General features: G+C 45.9%; 1 protein-coding gene across 1 annotated transcript in view; it reads left to right on the forward strand.

Moving 5' to 3' along the window:
* The window catches only part of Fgfr2 (fibroblast growth factor receptor 2), a 107,747-nt gene extending 90,654 nt beyond the window's left edge, over positions 1–17,093 (forward strand). The window contains 6 exon segments of the mRNA XM_052714721.1: positions 6,621–6,743; positions 7,807–7,877; positions 9,721–9,785; positions 9,788–9,857; positions 11,672–11,777; positions 15,432–17,093. Coding sequence (XP_052570681.1) covers positions 6,621–6,743; positions 7,807–7,877; positions 9,721–9,785; positions 9,788–9,857; positions 11,672–11,777; positions 15,432–15,596 — 600 coding nt within the window. The 3' untranslated portion in view covers positions 15,597–17,093.
* The last annotated feature ends 4,489 nt before the right edge of the window (positions 17,094–21,582 follow it).

Here is a 21,582-nt window from a genome sequence, read left to right on the forward strand (position 1 = left end):
GACTTGGGTGTTAAATTTAGAATGATCAGCCTGATGTGGAATTAAATGATCTGAGAATGGAGATTGAGCACAGGAGTAGTTTTGACATTGAGAGTCTGGGATTTCTGTTTATTTTGTCTCGTTCGGTGATCCTGTGGTCAGAAGTTGGCCAGGTCCCCTGAGGTGAATGGTTGGCATTCCAAGCAAGTCACTCACAATGGAACTCAAAGCATTCCAGTTATTCTGGAAGGTGTTAGGCAGGTGCTCAGAGTTTTCGTGGGTATTTCCGAGGACCTAGGACACCCTTCCTCAATCCCACACAGGGCACAAGGGTGCTGTGTGGGCGGAGATGGGCTGGCTCCTGCCTGGAATGAAGCTGGCTGCATTTCCATCATCCTTAACTCCTCAGGTTGCTAGAGACAAAAAGGATGATCCTCTGGCAAGGCGCTCCTCTGTCATTTGGAGCATGGGTTACTTGAAGGGCCATAAATCTGGATTTCTCCAGATAGTGTCTCGATAGTGTCAAGAGTGAATCAGGTGACCTGTGTCGGAAGGTGCAGGTGGCGGGCACTCTAGGGCTAGATGGTCCTGAGCCCTGCTCTCCATCGCCTGGGAACAATGGCTTAGAGTTATCATGTGCTCTGAGTTTTGCATTGCTTTATTTTATTACTTTTTTCTATTTTCTTTAGAGTTTACAGCTTATAAGTTTTCTTTTTTGTTTTTTTTTTTCTTGTAGCAACTATAAAACCTCCTAACATACAGGTTTCAAGAAGCCAAATTTGAGCAGTTTTGAGTGTTCTGATTTTGTACATGTGTATGTGCACATGGTGGGGAGGGGGTTGCCCTCAAGAAAATCTTTGGCATCAAGAAACAGACAGACAGAAATAAAATGTGAGACATTTGACAAGATACCACTTTAGATTATCTGTGTCATGCCTGTTTAAAAAATACTGGGAGAGCTGGGGATGCAGTAGAATGTTACTGCCCAGCATGCATGAAGCCCCGGGTTCTATCCCCAGCATTACATAAACCATGCATGGTGCTACAGACCCATAGTCCCAGCTCTCAGGAGACTAGAAATTCAGGGTCATCTTCAGCTAAGTATCGGGTTTGAAGCCAGCCTGGAAGACACGAAATACAGAGACAGAGAGACAGACACACAGGCAGAGACAGAAAGATAGATTTGATTAAAGAGGCTAAGAGATAAAACAGCCCAATGCAGAAGTGTGACAATCCTAGGCTGGCTCTTTGGAGTGGGAGGTGAAGGCCAGATCTTACTGTTAGGGATTGATCCTTGAACATGGACTGTATCTTATGTAACACTACTATGTTCAAGTTGGGTTTGGACTGGGGTAACCATGGCATTGTGTTAAGATGGGGGATGCATAGTTGGGATATCTCTTACCCCAAATTCTTTTTTTTTTTTTTTTTTGGTTTTTCGAGACAGGGTTTCTCTGTGTAGCTTTGCGCCTCTCCTGGAACTCACTTGGTAGCCCAGGCTGGCCTCGAACTCACAGAGATCCGCCTGGCTCTGCCTCCCGAGTGCTGGGATTAAAGGCGTGCGCCACCACCGCCCGGCCCCAAATTCTTAAAAACACCAGAGTTAGAGTTCTAGGGTGAGTTTTTGTAATATTTGCCTGTGCATAACGAGACATGACCTAAATGAAACCCAAGTCTGTTAAAATCAACTGTTTTCTATGAACTATATTCACATAGCCAGAGGGTACCTTTACATAGTATTTTTAATGATTTTATACATAAAACAAAGTTTTGTGGTCTGGAATTTTCCACTCATGGCATCCCGTCAACACTGCGATGGTTTGGATTTTTGGATTAGGAAATGTTGAGGAACCAAGATGTGAAGTAACTGTGATGCTTGCAGCTCACTTCTAAAGGGATCAGCAGTGAAAACAAGCAGATTGTGTGCTTATGCACGGGTGCGTGTGTATGCGTATGGAGTTGTACATGTGTGCATTTGTGTGTGTATATGTGTGCATGCATGTATGTGCCTATAGGTATATGTATATGCCTGTACGCGTGGGTATGTGTGTTTGTTTTTGGTATGTGTAGGCTGCACACAGAGTAACTGAATGAACATTATAAACAAATCTGGCCAACGTGGACAGCCATGGCACTATGTCACCGTGAAATGTTTGAATTATTTCCCATGGAAGCCTGGGCCAGGCAGTCAGCCATAGGCAGCCTGTTAACTTCTCTAGGCTTGGTCGCTGCTGGAAGTCCTCCTTGGTGGGAGATGGGGGAAGTGTTTGTATGCAGTATGGCTTGCAGCTGATGCAGAAGTGGTAGGAGAACCACCTCTTCATTTTCTTCAGTCCCCAGGATTCCCCAGATGACTGTTCTCTGGGTTGGAATGTCCAGTGGGGTGGCCAAACAGATGTCATTCTTGATTTCTTGAAACAAGAGTTATGAGTAACAGTAGGAAAAAAAAATGCCAGTAAATGTGAAATAAAAGTAAGTACATAAACAGCTAGAAACATTGTGATAAAGCCCTACTCATTCAGGGCCTTGCAGTGCCAGGCAGGGCCCCTGGCCTTGGCTCTTGGGCTGTGCAGAGCGATCAAGGGTGACTATTGGGGCCAGGTGTGTGCTTTATAGTTTGCCCTTGTATGGCGCATGTATGGAAATACCGAGTTCCTCTTTGGGCCAAACTTTTATCAGGTCCTAAGACACTGAAAAGAATTTGGTAGTTGGAATTTGGGCACATTTTACTGTCGTCATGTAGTGGGATGATTAGGTGAGGGGAAGCAGGGTGATCAAAGACAACTCTTGATGTCCAGCTTGAGAGACTGAATGGTAGTGTAGCTTCCCAACATGAGGAAGACCTGGGAGCCAGGAGGCGGGACAGGAAGTAATTTCAGTAGAAAATGCAGAGCTCACGTTGGAGAGCTGGTTAAGGGAAGGTGTCAGCCAACAAGCCATAGACTGGAGCTCAGCCCTGAGGCCGGCACATCATGAGGAGAGGAGACCAAAGGGTGTGACTTCGATTATGGTGGTGAACTGGGGGGAAGCGGAGATGAGGGAGGCTGAGAGGCCAGGATGCCACTCTTGGGCACCACAAAAAGGGTTTCTGGGCTGAAGTTGAGGTCAGCTATGTATCCCTGTTCAGAGTCGGGAGGAACATGCAGTTCCGTGTGATCACAGAATTAGTGGAAGTTCCGCACTGCCCCCGTATTGTGGACTTGAGGTTTCTTGGTTTGCAGCCGCTAGGTAGAGTGGAGCAAGGGCTGTCCCATGAACTTTGCAAAGGGGAGTGAGTGCGTTTGGGGGTTGCAGAAGCAGTGGGGAGTAGGATTGTCCTCACAAATAATATGGTGACCATTATAGTTATTCTTATTCCTAATTGCCAGCTACCGCTTGAGAGTCTATGTCGCCTGACACAGCGCGGCAAGCATCCGACAACAAGTGCATCATGGGTACTTAAGGTCATCCACCATAGATAGGCTAGGATCCCTTTATGGAGGAGAGTGCCAGGGATAGCTAGGGCATGATGGGGATGCTTTGCACCCAGGTAGACAAAATCGCTGTCTTCTCTTCTGTGGTAAGACCTATATGTTCATGGGGTTAAAGGGGGAAGGACTGGTTCCAGACATGGGTCCCCTGGACCTCTGCCCAGGCACACTCTGACCTCAGTGCTTTCCTGATTCTCTCCAGATCCGGGCAGATCAATAGAGTCCCTGCCCCCAGCTGTGGTTAGTCACACTATGTGGCTGTCTCCATCAGTTTGCAGAAGAGCCCAGGGTAAATGATTCTAAGTGCGTTTCTGGTTAGCTGTGTTGTCCTAACATCTCTTGTTCATGCCCATCTGCAGTGAAGGTTCTGCAGAGGTATGCGAGGGCGCTGGATGAAGATCTTAAGAATGCTTCCCTTAGGGGGCATCACTTCTAGAAATGAAGAGCAAGTTCTAGAACGTGAAAGATGAGGAAGTGGGGGAGTGGTGGGCCTCAGAGGTGCAGTTTGTAGAAGGTGAGAAAGAACTGCTGGTGCCCCAGAGCTCTGAAAACAACCCAGAGGACAGCTCTGAGAGTATTCAGATGAGACACTGTGCCTGACCTCAGGCCACTGACATTTCTGTGTGAGTAGGAGGTGGAGCCAGCCAAGGAAAGAGACAGTATGGCACATATAGTAAACTAGATAGCAATGGGGGTATTTTTGCCTTAAAGTGCTTATAAAAATCCTTGCTATTTCTAGTTCAAGGATATTCATTTTATTTAAAAGCAAGCTCCACATCCCTACCTAGGACACTCATCTCATAGGTCACCATGAGAATTAGGTAAGATGACATGTGGACCAGCTCCCTGTCTTCATCACAGGGGTGTTTGGACTTCCTTTCCTTAAGAACCTGTGGGGAAACTTCCCTAGGGCCTACATTCTGTAGACAGTAAGTACTCTAGGCCGGAGAACAACTCAGACCTCTGTGTGCGGTAGGATTTGGGGATTTGGCTTGCCTTTTGCTATTTTCTTCTTGAGCACTGGTTCCCGGTCTTCTGTTTAGCCCTTGGTGTTTATTTCCTGGGATACAGAATGAGCAAGATGGTAGCAGTAGCCTGTGGCAGCCTCTCTGTCCCTGTTGAGCCTCGATGTGTGGTCGGAGCCCCCTGCAAGGAAAGCCAGATTCTTCTGACCACTCGGCTTGCCAAACAGAGAGAACACATGTCAGCAGGAGCACACACACCACCAGGGGAACTTGGCCGGGGCCTTGGAAGTTGAATTTGAAGAGGCCTCCAAACCGGCAATGTGCTCCAGCCCAGGCAGAGCTGCAGGCAGCCCTGGGAGCACTCACATTTCCCACTCCAAGGCTGGCCGGGGACATGCAGACTTGGGTGGCTTGCTGCTACCTCATCTCTCATCTTGGCCCACCCACACATGCAAGTGAACACAGGGGATGCTCGGGCGTGGGTGAGGGCAAAGCTAAAATTCCTTATTCATGTTTCAGAAGCAGTTAGGCTAGTTCCATTTTTATGTGGTCATTTCATGGAGCGCTTACAATAGGTCATTCCCAGTTCGCTCAGCCAGTGGATGAAGTCTCTCTGCTTCGGGTGATCATTAACCTTGATTCGTAACCTATATAAAGGTGTTTGAGGGTGGTGCTTGCTTCTTTGTACCACATCTCTTCTAAAAATAGAGGTGGGTGATCCGGGGTCCTATTTACCGTGTATCTTAATGAAATCAGAGACTGTTAAAGTACGGCTGAAACACAATAGTTGTGGATGGCCTGGCCTTCGTAAATAATAGTGACCAAACCTTCCTGAGACTGGTTACTGTTGAGACAGTGCACCCTCCCATCAGATGTATCATAACAAGCAGAGACGTACCAGGTCCTGATGTATGCGCAGACACAGTTTAGCCCCTGCACAGGCTGGGCATTGTTAACAGACTGCACTGAGAATATGGATAGATGGACATTGGCTGGGCAGTGAGCCAGGAAAGGACATGCTGGACTGTGTCTGAAGCACATGGTGTATGCGGCACAAAAGGGGAATCCAGAAAGCCTTTGGGCAGTTAGCATAGCAGTCCACGGGGGTAGGGGAGGGCAGTGACTGCAACCTGGCCTAAGGGATGAGCTGTGGAGGACAGACTTTGGAGACATCTTAGAGCTGGAATGATCAGGCCTTGAGTGTAGAATATGGACCTTTCTGTGTAAGGACCAAACAGGATAGGAGTCAGGGAAGTAGGAATGTTGACTTTGAGATGTCAAGAGGGTATTACTGACTGTGGAAATGTCCCAGAATGACTTGACAGTGAATCCTCCAGTCTCCGCAGAGGCCGGGATGGAGGTAGAGGTTTGTAACTGCTTTGTGTATCTGAGAATTGATGCCCCAAGGATAGAAGAAACACAAACAGCTTGTAGCAGTTTCTTTGCTTTGGAGGGACAGGGGGAAAGGAGAGTCAGCCCAAGGGTCTGCTAGAGAGTGAAGCAAGGGGAAAGGGGGCGGGGGCTGCAGGAAAGGCATCATTTCTAGAAACAGACATCTACAGTGTCCATCTGCAGAGAGGGAAAACGTGCAGGTCTTAGAAGAGGCCAGTTGGGTCTAACTGAGGGCCGACCTCATACAGCCTGGAGGCAAGGGTGGGAAAGACAGACAGCACTCAGGGAAGGAAGGACAGAAATGACAGAACTAGACCTTGCGGAGAGCCAGTGTTTGTAGGACCTGAGGTCACATTGTTAGAGAAGTGACAGGGATGAAGAAGACAGGTGGAGTTGAACCCAGTCATCTGAAAGTTGGGCTTTTGCCTACTCGAGAGAGCAAGTGTTGAACTCCAGGATTTTTGAGTGGTATCTGATGTCCAGTTTGTGTGAAACTGTAAGAGACACACTGATGTTGTGGAGCACTTGCAGATAAAAGAGAATGTGGTGATGTAATCAGCCTTTCCTGACTAAGATGACCAGGGCCTTTGTTTGTTTATTTAAATTAGGATGAGTGATTATCATGAGGTTTGGGGCTCTTGATGACACTAGTCAGCTTGTTGACTTTACAGCCCAGTGTGGCTCTTAAAGTATTCTGCACCCAGTTTTTGACTTGGGATGTGTTTTCTGTCTTGCATTTTTTTAAAGAGTCTATTTTTCTTTTGATTCCTAAAACACATAGGGATTATTTCTCTCTCTTCTTCCTTGATTACAGTGTATCCATCGAGATTTGGCAGCCAGAAACGTGTTGGTGACAGAGAACAATGTGATGAAGATAGCAGACTTTGGCCTGGCCAGGGATATCAACAACATAGACTATTACAAAAAGACCACAAATGTGAGTGCGTGACGTCACACTGGGGGGTGGGGCCAGGAAGGTTACAGGATGACGCATGTTTATCAGTGGGAGAGCCGTGGGGGCTTCCCTCCTCCATACTTCATTCGGTGGTTTTTGCTTAACTCTCCATCACCCAATTTAGGCGACATCTGAGATAGGTTTAGTATATATGGAGCACTCTTTTTTTACAGAATAACAATCAGTCTCCGGGGCTTTGTAATGGCTCTCTTAGGAACCTTCATAATTGGGGGATGGCGAGATGGCTCAGCTCTTAAAGCAAGGACTAGAGCTTGGAAGTGTGCTGGCTTCAATTCTGACTCAGAGGATGTTGGGGTATAGCTGTGTGCTAGGGAGACAGATGATAATGAGAATGCAAAGAAACTTGGACACTATGCATCTTAGCCATTATTTACAGAGCTGGTTGGAGCTTATTTCTACCCGTAGTGGTAAACTGATGAAACCCATTAGAAACCCATCTCTTCCCTCAGAGGGTAAGGTAGATAGATACCTGGGAGTGGTGTATTAGGGGAACATGGGCTGCCTACCACTGGGTGCTAGATGGGTGCTCAGGTTTGGAGCCCAAATTCAAGACAGGTTGGAGGAGGGAAATGAAGAAAAGACAGGGACCTAAATCTACTTTTCAGACCTGGTTCTTGGAACCAGCCAGGAAGTCCTGACTTGATCTGAGACTTTTTTTTTTTAATTTTTATAGACAAGCAAACAGAGGTCCTGTGCATGTCACCACAGTAATTTCCTCCACATACCACCAAATGCACAGACTTGTCTCCCTCCACACATGTGGGAAGGTCTTGCAAGACCTAACCAATCAGTATAGTTCTTAAATCATTTATTTTAAATTTTGACAGCATTAGAAAGCCAGGTGTGGGAGCTCAAAAGCTGAGGCAGGAGGACTGCCAAGAGTTTGAGCCTACCCTGGGTTAATTGTAAGTTGTGGGCCTGCCTGGGCTGCAAAAATGAATCAGTATTCTGACATAGCATGTGGCCCTGTTGGGCCTTCTGTAGTACTCTTGTAAAACCTAGGGGTTTCTACATTTTCTTACAGGGGCGACTTCCAGTCAAGTGGATGGCTCCTGAAGCCCTTTTTGATAGAGTTTACACCCATCAGAGTGACGTGTAAGTAACATCTGTCCTTGGCTTCTATATGGGTTGAGTTGTAGAACTACTTAGGTTCTACATGTTCGTAGAGGGCATAGGAGTCAGGGGTCTCAGATGGCATCATGAGTTTGTGGTAGATTGGTACCCAGTGTTTGGTTACTGATCTGCCTACCTTTGGGAGGTGGGGACGCCATCCTCCTGCCACAGTGGCAGCACCCTGCACCCATCACAGATGCCAGATGCTCACTCACCATACTCGGTCTCATTTGTCAAGTGGGTGGCATGCTCTGCACTCCCATAAAGAAACACTCTTGGCTGGGCCTGGGAGTGTACGTGTTCGTCCTAGCACTCAGAAGGATCGCAAGTTCAAGACCAACCTGGACTACATGTAGCAAGCTCAAGGCCAGCCAGGGATATGTAGTGTGAACCTATCTTTATAAAAATTAGAGGGGTTGGGGATTTAGCTCAGTGGTAGAGTGCTTGCCTAGCAAGCGCAAGGCCCTGGGTTGGGTCCTCAGCTTTGAAAAGAAAAAAAAAAAAAAGACAAAATAACAAAAAGCCTATAAAAATTAGAAAAGAGAGAAGACCCTGAAGTCCTTCCTAGTTAGGTGTCTGGGATTGTTCTTTAGCCCGGGCTTGTCCTTAAAGGTCAGTGCTGAATGAGGCGTGGTCAGTTTGGATGATCACCACATCTGCTTGCTGTGGTTATTATAAATTTTTCAGTCTTGTCTTAGCCTCTGATGATGTTCTAGAAATACAGTAGAAATTACATAATATTTCTCTGATGACTCATTTAAACTACTGTTAGAGCTAGGTTCCAACTGATATTGTAGATTGGGAAATTTAGCTAAAAGATGTTACTAGAAGAAACTGGATAAAAGATGCTTTTTTTTTTTTTTTTTTTTTTTTGCAAGTTCCTATGGGTCTGTAGGTATTCCAAAGGACGAAGGTTTTGTATTGTTTTGTTTTTAATTTGGAAGTTTTTTTTTTGGGGGGGGGAGGTTTCTGATGTGGGTTATTGATTCTGCCCCAGCATGCTGGGTCCCGGCAGCCTTCCTAGGAGGGAGTCACAGTTTTTGCTTGTACATAAATATACTGAGGCTCTGAACTGTTTTTGCCTATATTGTGGTCCCTGCTTATGCTTAGTAGAAAACCAGGGACAGTTTCAGTGTTGCATGAGTGTCGTCCAGAACTGCAGGACACAAGTAACCTACAATTCTCTGCTTAATTTTCTCTTAGTCTTGAGTCCACCAAACTAGGTTGGGGAAATCCAAATGTACCTCTCTGAGAAGTTGCATAAAAACAGCACCCTGCGAGGTCTTCTCACTTTCTGCTGGATGAGCCTCTTCTTCTGGGGCGTGAAATTCTTCCACACTAATCCCAGCCCTGGGCTGGCTCCCTCCGCATCACACGAAGTCACAGAATCTTTGCCCTGCGGGTGCTCCACCAGCCATCTAGGGCAGGCATCCCCTCACAGAGTCAGCTTTCTGGCCTTATTCTGTCATCTGTAGATCCAGGTCTGTGGCAGCCACCAGGGAGATGGGTGATTTAGCCAGAAGAAGCCTGAAGGCGAGGAGTCTAGACCTCCCACATTAGTTCGCGCCACATAAAAGACAAAGAACTTCATGAGACAGTGGTGTGGCTCTTTGTCAATTAGTGGAAAATTCCATCAGACCATCCGCATGTCGTCCTCATTGAGGGAGGCTCCTGAGGGGTCAGGAAAGGGCATGTAGGATGGATTGCGGGAGGGCTCATTTATCTATGGATGTTAGAAGTGAGTGGGTGTTTATTTTTTTAACTGACATGTTTAGGTTTCTGCGATCTGGGCACATTACTAATGCTGTGTTTTTTTTCTTTGCAGCTGGTCTTTTGGGGTGTTAATGTGGGAGATCTTCACTTTAGGGGGCTCGCCCTACCCAGGGATTCCGTGGAGGAACTTTTTAAGCTGCTCAAGGAGGGACACAGGATGGACAAGCCCGCCAACTGCACCAATGAGCTGTAAGGGCTGAGGCCGCCCTGCTGACAATGTTGTAGTCTCACCACATCTGCCCTGTTTCTCCAGACACGTCTTGGGTTCCTCAGGCCCCCATTTTCTAAACATGTTCTAAGGAGAACTGTTGAGACTGTCTGGGCTCACTCCCAGTACTGAGATAGAAAGATCCACAGACAACTATGGCTTGTCCTAAAGAAAGGCATCTTGCCAAAGTGTATGGAGTGGGCCTTCAGTCTGGATACCCGTGGGAAGGAGTGTGCTGTGCCACACAGTGACATGAACACCCGTAGGTCAGATACCAAGCAGAAATGCCACAGGGCTGCTCCTGTGGAATGTATAAGGTTGTTCACGGTGCCAACAATGCCAAGTAGGAAATGGGCTCTTTCCATTAATCACTGATCGGTTGTCATGACAACTAGGCACAGTGGCTCGCACCTGTAATCCCAGTACTCTGGAGGCTGGAGCAGGAAGATTCCCACAAGGTTGAGGTCAGCCTGGGCTACAGAATGAGACCCTTTCTCGATAAAATAAAATGAAAATAAGTTAATTTTTTAAAAAAGTGATGGGGACATTTGGGAAAGTGCTTACCACACAAGCATGAGGACCTGAGTTCATTCCCAACACCCACACAAAAGTCTGGGCACAGTGGTGTGTGCACTTGTAATCCCACAGACTGCAGAGGTGGAGCCAGGAAGATCCGTGGGGCTTGCCAGCCAGCCTGCCAGCCTAAAACAGCAAACCTCAGGTCTCAGTGAGGGACCCTATCTCAAAGAATAAAGTAGATGGTTTCTGAAGAACAATACCCATGGTTGACCTCCAAATGTGCACACATGCATACACACACACACACACAGAGGAAAAGGAAGTTGCTATTACATTAACCACACTAACTCTGATGGAATGGACTAGTGTGTTTGGCTACCCGTATTTTCAAGCAGAGAACCCAAAGTTTATCCTGGTGCCATCTGGTGCCATCGTGAGGGTCCCGTTTCTGCTTATGAAAGTGTGAGCTGGTTTCTAGGAACGCCTTCCTCACACTGTAGGTGAAATTGTGTTGTGTTAATGACGCGTGCCTTGTGCAGTGAGGTGCCCCCCCTCCTCTGGGGCAAACTAAGAAAGTGATTGTCCCAGAGACTGCCTTCTATTGTGTGCTCCTTCATGGGGATTTCAGAGCAGTAATCCCAAGGAGCACTCTCGGGTGCGCAGTGGAGAGCTGATGAATGGCCACTTTTTATAGCGTATTATATAAAGGCATTTATTGTGTGCCTTGTGTTCCTGTTGCTTTTTCTAACATAGAGGGTCTGTCGAAACTGATAATCAAGATAAGGTGGGAAGCTTGGACGATCTAAGAGTTAATCAGGAAGTTAGCTCAAAGCTCCGAGGTGGCAGATTAGTTTGCATAAACCTTCTAATTGTGGTTACTGAGTACATATAGTTTTTTTGAACTGAGGAACTTTTGTCAACAGACCTTTAAACAAAAAAACAAAAAAACCTGAAGTGTAGTTCAGGCAGGAGTGTTTGGAGGGAGAGGAGAGTACAGCTCTGTCTCTTCCATTCTCTAGAGGTGGCTGAAAAGTGTGACATCATGGTGGCTCACAGAGGTCAGAGAGGTAGTAGCAAAACACATAGATGCCCCTTTTGGACGCAGAGTCGCTCCCCTAAAGTGTTCTGGGTTGCAGAGAAGTTGCTGTAATGTTAGTGCTTCTGTAGTTACAGTTCATTATTTCGGGCATGTCTCCCTGCCACCTGTTCAGACCATCCACATCTGTGTATCAAGTGCTTAATGCCATCAATTCACCAGAGAAATCCTTTTTCCTAGGTATATGATGATGAGGGACTGTTGGCATGCTGTACCCTCACAGAGACCCACATTCAAGCAGTTGGTGGAAGACTTGGATCGGATTCTAACTCTCACAACCAACGAGGTAAAAGCCTCCTTCCAGAAGCCTGGAGACCCTGCTTGGCTCAGGAGATGCCTGTTTGTTAAATGCAAGCTCCCTTGTTGGAGTCGGTGGCTTGTGTGTGTGTGTGTGTGTGTGTGTAGGGGGTCAAGCAGAGTTAAACTGTGTGTTCCTTTCCAGTTGGGTTTTTTTTTTTTCCTCAGAACTGAGTTTTGAGAATTCTGACTCATGAGGCTGGAGGATGAGGCTCTCCTGAGTTGTCTTAATGGCAACTGGTGGTGGTGTGTGTGTGTGTGTGTGTAGAAAGAGAGAGGAAGAAGTGGAAATGTTTGGTGGTAGTATTTTGGTGTGCATGGGAAGGTACTGGCATGTAACGTGAGCCCTGGATTCTGTGTCCTGGTAGTTAGTGTGAATGCTGCTTGTGCTCGGGGGCTGAGCAGCTTGGTGAAAGGCAGTGAGATTCTATCGTTTCCATGTGGTACTGCCCTATGTGAGCCTATCTGGAAAGACATGTGGCTTGGATCTTTCTGTGTGACACATGTGTCACACATATCATGTATGAGTTATGTAGTTCTGTTATGAGTGACTTACAGGATTTTTAAGTTGACAGTTGGAGCCTATAGTTAAAATATTTATCCTAGGAGTGGAGTTGGGGGGTAGGTAGCTAGTTGTTGCTAGAGTGATGGCCACACAAGTGTGGCACTCACCCCGAAAGCCTGGTGTGATGGTGTTCTCTTGTAATCCCAGCGCTGGGGAGGTAGAGACGGGTGGATCCCTGGGACTCAGTGGCCAGCTAATCTAACCTCTTGGGCAAACTCCAACAAGATATACTGTCTCATAAAACAAGGCCTCCATATGCGCGTAAACTCACACACATGCAAATACACACAGAATATTTTCAGTTTTTGTACTTATAATTTATGCCAACCAAAGATACCATTTTCTGTTACTCTTTGCCTAAATACAGCCATGTCTCTGACTTCAACATAAACCAAGTGACTGTTAGGGTTTTAGAAAGAGTATTCTACAAGCAAAAAAGCTGATAGACCCACACAGTCCAGGGAAACCCTCTGCTAGAAATTGTAAACAAATTTTGAGATATTCCCTGAATGTGTCAAGCAATATTCCCTCATGAAAAAAAAAAAAGAGGTTGATGTAGATTTTACACCTGTAAAAAGTTTTAAAATCTCCCAGATACTTAAAAGGAAAAGAATATAGTTAATTTCTGATTTAAAAAAAAAATAGAGTAATGAGAAGGAAAAACAGTTGAATGTAGAGATGTAAAGCCTTAATGTGGCAACTTTATCTCGTGCTCGTGGCCGGGGCTTGGGCTGGACGAAGAGGGAGCCTGCGTTAAATGAACACAGCTGACCTTCAGAAGTTGAAAGAAAGGAATAGTTGAAGCGGGGAGGAGGGAAAAGCCAACTTTCTTCTCTTGCCAAAATTGTTGTTTCTAGCCTAAGTTCCTTTAACCCTAGGCTTGGAATCCAGTGATATCCCCCCCCCCCCCCCCCCCCCCCCCCCCCCCCCCCGGCCCATCAGATCTGAAAGTTACAACTTCATTTAGAAACTGGGAAGGGCACTAAGGTTTTCATATAATGATCCCAGGTCTGCACTCAATGTTAAGTATTGATATATTTATGTTTAAAGAGGGACCCATTTCGACTGAACTTTATATTCAGATCCTAAAATAAGAGAGCAGAATGCCTTATTGTCTAACGGATATAAAAATCGAAGTTTCTTTCCTTCTTAAAATCATTACCACATGCTCAAGAAAAATGGTTCCGTTTAGGACAAAATTTCATTTTTATCATTGTAAGCAAAAAGTCCTCTTTTGATGTGGTGGGCGTGTTTGTTTCTGGTTGTGTGGTTAATGCTGATGTTGTTGGAGCCGACACATCCCCCTTCTTGGATGGCGACTCTTTCTCTTGCCAACCCTGGTGATGAATTATAGTGGTTTTTGTCTTTTAAACCGTACGGTCGCCAACATTCCATGGACTCTCTGCTGATAACGCTGGGGCAGTTTGTGCTGTAGTCTGCGCTTTTTGCCCCCTCTCAGCAAAACCACACGTCACAGAGGATTGCTGGCTTCTGGGTGTGTAAGCAAAGCCACCTTACTGTGCCAGGGCTGCTAGGCAGTGAGAGTAGGAAGGCCCCTGTTTAGAAATCTTTTCAGGGCTGGGGATGTAACTCAGTTGATAAGAGTGTTTGCTTAGTGTGCACACAGCCCTGGGTTCATCCCCCAGCACTCCATAAACCGAGCATGATTGTGCACACCTGTGGTCCCAGCTCTCGGGGAGGTAGATGCAGGAGGATCAGAAGTTCAAGGGCATCTTCCGCCACACAGCAGGTTGGTGGCCAGCCTGCAATCCTTGATACCCCCGTTTCAAAACATAGAGGAAGGAAGGAAAGAAAAAAAAGGAGACAGACCACACACACACACACACACACACACACACACACAACACACTCACTCACTCACACTGAGAGACAGAGACAGAGAGATACACATTGAGAACAGACAGAGAGAGACAGAGAGACAGAGAGAAATCTTTTCCTAGTTTCCAACCCGGGTTGGCCAGTACTTTCTGTAAGGGCCAGAGTGTAAACATTTTCAGCTTCGAGGCCATATGGTCTCTGTCGAAACTCGGCTGTCCTAGCACGAAAGCAGCCCCAACTCTATGTAAATAAATGAGTGCCTGTCTTCCACTAAAACTTTATGGACTCTGAAATTGGGAAACTTATATCATTTCATATGAATTTATATCATTTCACGTCATTGGTTGCCATAAGATATGCCTCTTAATTTGATTTTTCGACTGCCCATGTACAAATGTTGAGAAGCAGCCTTGTTCATGGGTCAAACAGAAATATACCAGGGCTCTCTCCCTGCCCAGAGCTGGAGGAAGAGGAATTCTGAGTGAGCCAGAGAGACCTCGGCAGTAGTCAGGGATGCTTTGAGGAGTGGAGAAACTTTATGAACTTCACGTTTTCAAGACTAAACCCCCCTTTCCCTAGATTTTTCCTTTAACAGCCCATTATGGATTTAACATTCATGAGGGTATCCAGGCCTTTCCCCAACCTGTTTACGTTGTTAACTCTGAGAGCTTCTGAGAGTAATGAATTACATCTGTTAAATTATGCAACAAATGGAGAAGCCTTCCCCTTAAATGATCCTAGGAACGACAACTGTAGACCGCGATTCAGAAAATACATATTCATGGCCTGGCTATTTAAAGGGGTCCTGTGGTGTTTCTACTTCACTGGGCTTGAAACTCCAACCATGAGCTCTAGTGAGGAGGGCGATCGTAGGTACCCAGGTCCTGCGGGCAGAGCTGACTGCCCAGTACGAGCAGTTCACTGTGTTTTTATTGTCTACTACTTGCTGGTGGTTTATCGGTGTCGCGTTATAAGAGAAGGTTCAGGGCAGCCTGGAGTGGATGAGGTTGAGGTCTCAGGGAGGTCTGTGTGAAGTGGGGGTGAACTGGGCCTTGGGGGGGTGGGTTCCCTGTCCTTTCCCAAGTCTGCTAGAGATGTCTCGGGAACTTCTGTTTGAAATGAGATTCTTCTCTTCCCTTCTTACAGGACTACTTGGACCTCACTCAGCCTCTCGAACCGTATTCACCTTGTTATCCTGACCCAAGATGAAATAAAAACGTCTCTCTTCCCTTCTTGCAGGAATACTTGGACCTCACTCAGCCTCTCGAACAGTATTCTCCTAGTTATCCCGACACAAGGAGTTCTTGTTCTTCAGGGGACGATTCTGTGTTTTCTCCAGACCCCATGCCTTATGAACCCTGCCTGCCTCAGTATCCACACATAAACGGCAGTGTTAAAACATGAGCGAATGTGTCTTCCTGTCCCCACATGGGACAGCACCAGGAACCTACTGACACTGAGCAGAGAGGCTGTGCCTCCGGAGCGTGTGACACACCTCCCCTTGTACATATGGATCAAAGAAGAAGTAAATAATGGGAAGCATATTTGGCACATGTGTAAAGATTTATACGGTTGGAAACATGTCACCTTCCCAGGAGAGGACGAGTATTTCCTGATAAGTGGACAGTCGCAAGCCACCACGCCATCCTCTCCCCCACCGTGTGTACTGGGGTGCACCCCAGTAGGACTCGAGGCAGACACGTGTTCTGCCTTCCCTTGTTAATTTTGTAATAATTGGAGAAAATATATGTCAGCACATACTTACAGAGCACAAATGCAGTATATAGGTGCTGGATGTATGTAAATATATTCAAATTATGTATAAATATATATTATATATTTACAAGGAATTATTTTTTGTATTGATTTTAAATGGATGTCCTGATGCACCTAGAAAATTGGTCTCTCTTTTTTTAAATAGATATTTGCTAAATGCTGTTCTTAGAATTTCTTAATTTTCACCGAGCAGAGGTGGGAAAATACTTTTGCTTTCAGGGAAAATGGTGTCACATTAATTTATTAACCAATTGGTAATATACGAAACGATTAATCATTTATAGGGTGTTTTTTTGTTTTGTAATTTAAGTGACATTTCTATGCAGGCAGCACAGAAGACTAGTTAATCTATGCTTGGACTTAACTGGTTATTGGATCCTTTGAGAAGAGAAATATTTACGATATATGACTAATTTGGGGGGAAATGATGTGTTTGATTTATCTGTATTTCAACTCTGCTGTCCGATGATTATGTTTAGACACCTCACTGCCCACTTACAAGAAACCTGTTAAGCTCTGTCACCCCAGTGTATCATGTAAACAGACGTCCCAAGACAAATGGTACCAGCGTCCTCCTCCCAAGATGCCTTAATCTACTCTCTGGGGACAGACTTCCACTGGAATGATAGCAGGGTGGGTTCTGTCTGGCAGCTGGCCTTCTGCCTGAGTTACACGTCCATCACACTAGCCTCGCTTCTCCTCCGTGAGTTTTGATAACAGTTTCAGGTTCTTCAGCATCAGAAACCCCTTTGGGGCTCTCAGAATATCACAATCTCAGTACTACTCTGCTGGGAATTTGGGAGCTCCTTCTGTCTTAAGGGTTTGCTTCTGGCTTCCGCCTTTGTCAGACAAGACCTCACTGAAAGATCTGGCTTAATCGCTACATCCAACAAGATGGTGGTTATTGTTGATTTCCATATTCAAGGATTGTGTTTGGCTTTGGATACACCCACTCACTTTGCTACAGTTGTGCGAAATGAATGCAGATTACACTGATTTTATGTGTTTTGAAATTGGAGAAAGTATTTAATAAGACCTGTTAATTTTTATACTGACAATAAAAATGTTTCTACAGATATTAATGTTAACAAGACAAAATAAATGTCATGCAGCTTATTTTTTTAATACCTGTGTCTTACCCAATGGTTTCCTGTGCTCGGACAGAGGTGTTGACAGAGTGCTTGGTGGCGTGGATGTGCAAGAGGCAGAGCTGGAAGGCCACACATTGAGGTGACTTAACAGGGTTGCCTGGGAACAGCAGTGCCTGGGACGGATTGATCAGTGGAAAATCAGAAGTTGGTTCAACCCTGGCTAAGTTACTTACCTCAACATTGTTCCTTCCTGGGTCCTTTACACTTCCCAGAGAAGCATCATGGGAGAGACCTTAAAGGTGACTTAAAGATGAGGAGGTGTCAATGACAAGATTTTTAGAACCGTCTAGGCTGTCCTCCTTGTGGTGCGTGGAGAGAGAATTTACTTCCTGCTGCTAAACCTCTGAAGAGAGCGTGTCGCTTGTCTGTGCATGTGGATCTAGGACCTCTAAGGCTCCATTGGAATTGCTTAGGAGCAGCTGCTTCACTGGAATTGTAGCCGTGTGGGGTTGAGGGTCACTCAATAGTGCTGTCCTGCTGTCCCTGTTTGGCTTGGGACGTGGTTGAAGCCAGGGTTTCACTAGGCACCAGGAGGGTGGCATCTGGTCTTGGTCTGTACTTCAGTTTCTTATTAGTAGAGCAAGGTAATGACCCCACGAAAAGAATGTGAGTAAAAAAAAAAAAATAAATAAAGCAATGTGGGTGTGGGCTGGGGTTGTAGCTCGGTTGGCAGGGTGTTTGCATTACAAGCTTTCGGCACTGGGTTTCATCTCCAGCAGAGCACTGAGAAAGCAAAGATGTGAAAAGTCACCTAGGTGCAGGGTGGTTATGCTACTAGCTGGCCATCCCCATCTTTTGGATGCCCTTGATCTGGGCAGAATGGACCTGTTGCTGTTACTGGTGTATTTAAACCCAGGCATAGGATCTAATGTTCATTCGTCTCTGTGTAGATCAGCCTTACACATCTCATAGGACACTGACTTCGACCATGCCAATTCCAGTGAAAGAACTGCCAGACTTGTCTGTTTTAGGGAGCTGGGTCAGCAGGAATCCTAAAGCAGCTATTGGTGATTTTAGTTTTAGAATTACTTTTGAGAGATTTGTCATGGAGGGAAAGAAAACAGGAAATCCCTGAAAAAGATAGGAAATAAAAAAAAAAAAAAAACCACCCTAAAGGAATATATGCAGAGCTTGATGAGAATCCTGGAGTTCAGGGCCACACCCACATACTCCACCCCCCACCCCACCCCAGACGGAAGGAAAGCTTTGAGAAGTAGATGGTTGTCAATGAACCAGGAAATGAGTTCATCTGTGAAGAACCAAAAGATGGTAGGTGTTTTGGGTGTGTCATGGACCCTGTTGTTTCCAGGTAGGAGGGGCACATTCAGAAGGCTACCTCGAAGTCCAGCTACTTGTGATGTATCATAGGATGGGGAGGATGGACAGTTGGGCAACAAAGATAGCCCCTCTGGGAGAGTTCTGTGGATTTCTTGGGCACAAAGGGCTCCTCATCCACTGCTCAGTCTCTTCCCCTGGGAACTTCTCACCATCTGATGTTGGGGGATCTTCTTGAACCTCACACTCAGGAAATGAGAACAATTTCGTAGTGTCAGACCTGTGCACAGCTGTGGTTCAGGGACCCCACTCCCATGCTGAGCATAGCGGTTTGGGCTGCCAGCTTGTCCTGGCTAATGAAGGCTTCTAGACCATTCCAGAGGGCTTAGCTAGTGCAAACAGAAACTTGAAACTGAGCTGCAGGTCTCTAAGAGTCACCCAAAGAGCTTAAACAACTAAGCCTGTGACCTGTCTGGTGCCATAGAAAGACCTGGCAGGTGAGCTGGGATTGAATCGACCAACATGTTTTGTAGAGCTTGGTGGTGTTGGCCAAGTCCCAGGTTCTATTTGGACATTCATCATAGGTCTTACCATAAGGATTACCTGTAGAGGTTTAGCTCTGGCAGACAGTCCCCCTCTTCATGGGAATTCTTTATGCATACTAGTGATTTTTTTTGTAAAGTATATTCACAATACCATACAACCTTCAATACCAGAATGTCTCCAAATTTAATTCCAAGTTTCCAAAAAGAAACCCAGTACCCATGAGCAGTCACTCCCCAACTCCCTTCCTAGCAATTCTCATCTGTTCTCTGAGGAGACGATTCACATACATTGGGTCCTACAGTAGGTTGCTTTCCATGTCTGGTTTCATTTATTTAACATAAGATTCATCCATATTGCAGTGTATCAGTATGTCATCTTTATTTCCAAATTATATTCTGTTGTGAGGGTATATTGCACACACAATATATTTATTTGTTCATCTATTGATGGACCTTATGAATAGCACTGCCTTTTAGCATCCATCTATAGGGGTTGTTTTTGGGGGGGTAGTTTAAATGTGATTGGCCCCCATAATCTGAGAGTGGCACTATTACGAGGTGTGGCTTTGTTGGAGTGGGTATGGTCTTGTTAGAGGAAGTGTGTCATTGTTGGGTGGGCTTTGAGGTTTCCTATGCTCAGGATACTGCCCAGTGTCTCAGTTGACTTCCTATTGCCTGCAAGGTATAGGACTCTCAGCTATTCCTCTAGCACCACGTCTGCCTGCATGCCGCCATGCTCCCTGCCATGATGACAATGGACTGAACCTCTGAACTGTAAGCCATCACCTCAATTAAATGTTTTACTTTATAAGAGTTGTGTGGTCATGGTGTCTCTTCATATCAGTGACAGGGGTGGGGTGAAAATGGGGTCATGTGTTTTTATTTCTCTTAGGTATATACCTGGGGACAGAATTGCTGGGTCCCAGGATAACCCAGTGTCTGAACTTTTGAGGGACTGTCATCTCATTTCCTAAGCAGTTACCCTGTTTTGTGTTCCCACTAACAATCTCCCACTTTCCCCACATCCTTACTAACACTTGCTGTTGCCTATATTTTTATTATCTCATGCTCACAGGTATGAAGTGCCCTATGGACTTCATAACTGAGAAGGTGGGTACTATTCAGATCATGGGTCAAAGGCATATACTACCTTCCTGGGCTTTTCAGAAAAAGGCACTGCCTTCCAAATGAATTGGCCTTCCTTCCACACTTACAAAGTAGCTTCCACAATTGGGAGGTCTCATGGGTTCTCATGCAATGGAACGGTTGAGTGTTACTGATTTTGTCCTCTGAATGTAGCAGCCATTACCACCTTAACCAGAGTGGTTTTGGCTACCTGCCTTCCCCAGAGACACTCCCTTGAGTTTCCAGCCCCTATCTCTCTCCCTCCCGTGCTCTTTCCCAGCTGTATGTAGTTCTGCCCCAGATGCACACAGCCTTGGGAGATGCTGGAGCTTATAGAGTATAGAAGATTAACTGAAGGGGTACTCTGTGCAGATATGGGAAGTCATTGTCCATGCTGGGGGACTTCAGTGATGTAGCTGTTTGGGGGTCACCCACACTCCTGTAAGTAACCCCTCACCCATGCTCCTATAAGTCTAGTAGTTTGTGGTTAACCAAACCAGTTGGGTGGTCTGTTGGTGTGTCCTATCTGGGATGAGTAGATATTTGATTATGTCCTCCCAGCAAAAGTCACACGACATTGAGATGTCAATGATTCCATCCTTCCCCTCTTGGCTGAGAGATGAAGGAAGAAGCCTGTACTTGATGATGGGTGGAGATTTTCTGGTTCATCTCTACCTCAAATCTCCAGTGTTCTTCCAAATACAGCCTGGCAACCTTGAGCAGCCTGTGTGGACGGATAAATGTGCCATTGCTCTTGCATGCACACTGGAATCCTCCAGCCCACGTTTTCATGTCATTTGTTTACTTACTTATTTATTGATGGCTTTTAAGAGATGAAAGTGGAGCTTATCACCTGTCACATTTCATCCTAGGAAGCCTTCAAGGGAATTGGCAGTCTATTCTGGGCAGGGACAGGAGAAGCCTTCCGCTTCTCACGTATCATTCTGAATAGGGCCCCTTGGGCTCCCATTTTCCTGGAGCTTTGGGGCCAGTTTTGAATGGAAGCCTCAAAACTGCTTTGCACTTCTGACTCAGCCAGTGTTGAACATTTCCAAAGTGGAGCCTCAGGCCATGGAGTAGTTCAGAGATAAAATTTATTTTAAAATATATATGTGGACAAATGACTTTGCTTCTCCACAAAGAACTCTGTGTCCTTTTGGGCATGACTGTTCAGGCTCTGGGTCCTCCTGTAATTCCTTTTCTTGAGGGTCAGTGAATTTTGCCTATATCCATCACAAGTCAAATCTGTAGCGTTATGTACTTGGAAAAAGACAGAACACATCATCTGATAAACCAAGAATAAAGGAGGAGCTTAGAATGGTGGTGTAGTGCTGTGATCCCAGCATGGAGGAGGCTGCGGTGGGACTATCTCAAGTTTAAGGTCAGCCAGCCCCCATAGAGAGAGACCCTATCTCAAAAACAAAACAAAACAAACTCAAGGTTGGCAAGATGGTTCAGTGGGTAAAGGCACTTGCCGCCAAGCCTGATGCCCTGAGTTCAATCCCCAGGACCGGAATG

This window comes from Peromyscus californicus, unplaced genomic scaffold, assembly GCF_007827085.1.
Source record: "Peromyscus californicus insignis strain IS unplaced genomic scaffold, ASM782708v3 Scaffold_4__1_contigs__length_199733344, whole genome shotgun sequence".
Lineage (NCBI taxonomy): Eukaryota > Metazoa > Chordata > Mammalia > Rodentia > Cricetidae > Peromyscus > Peromyscus californicus.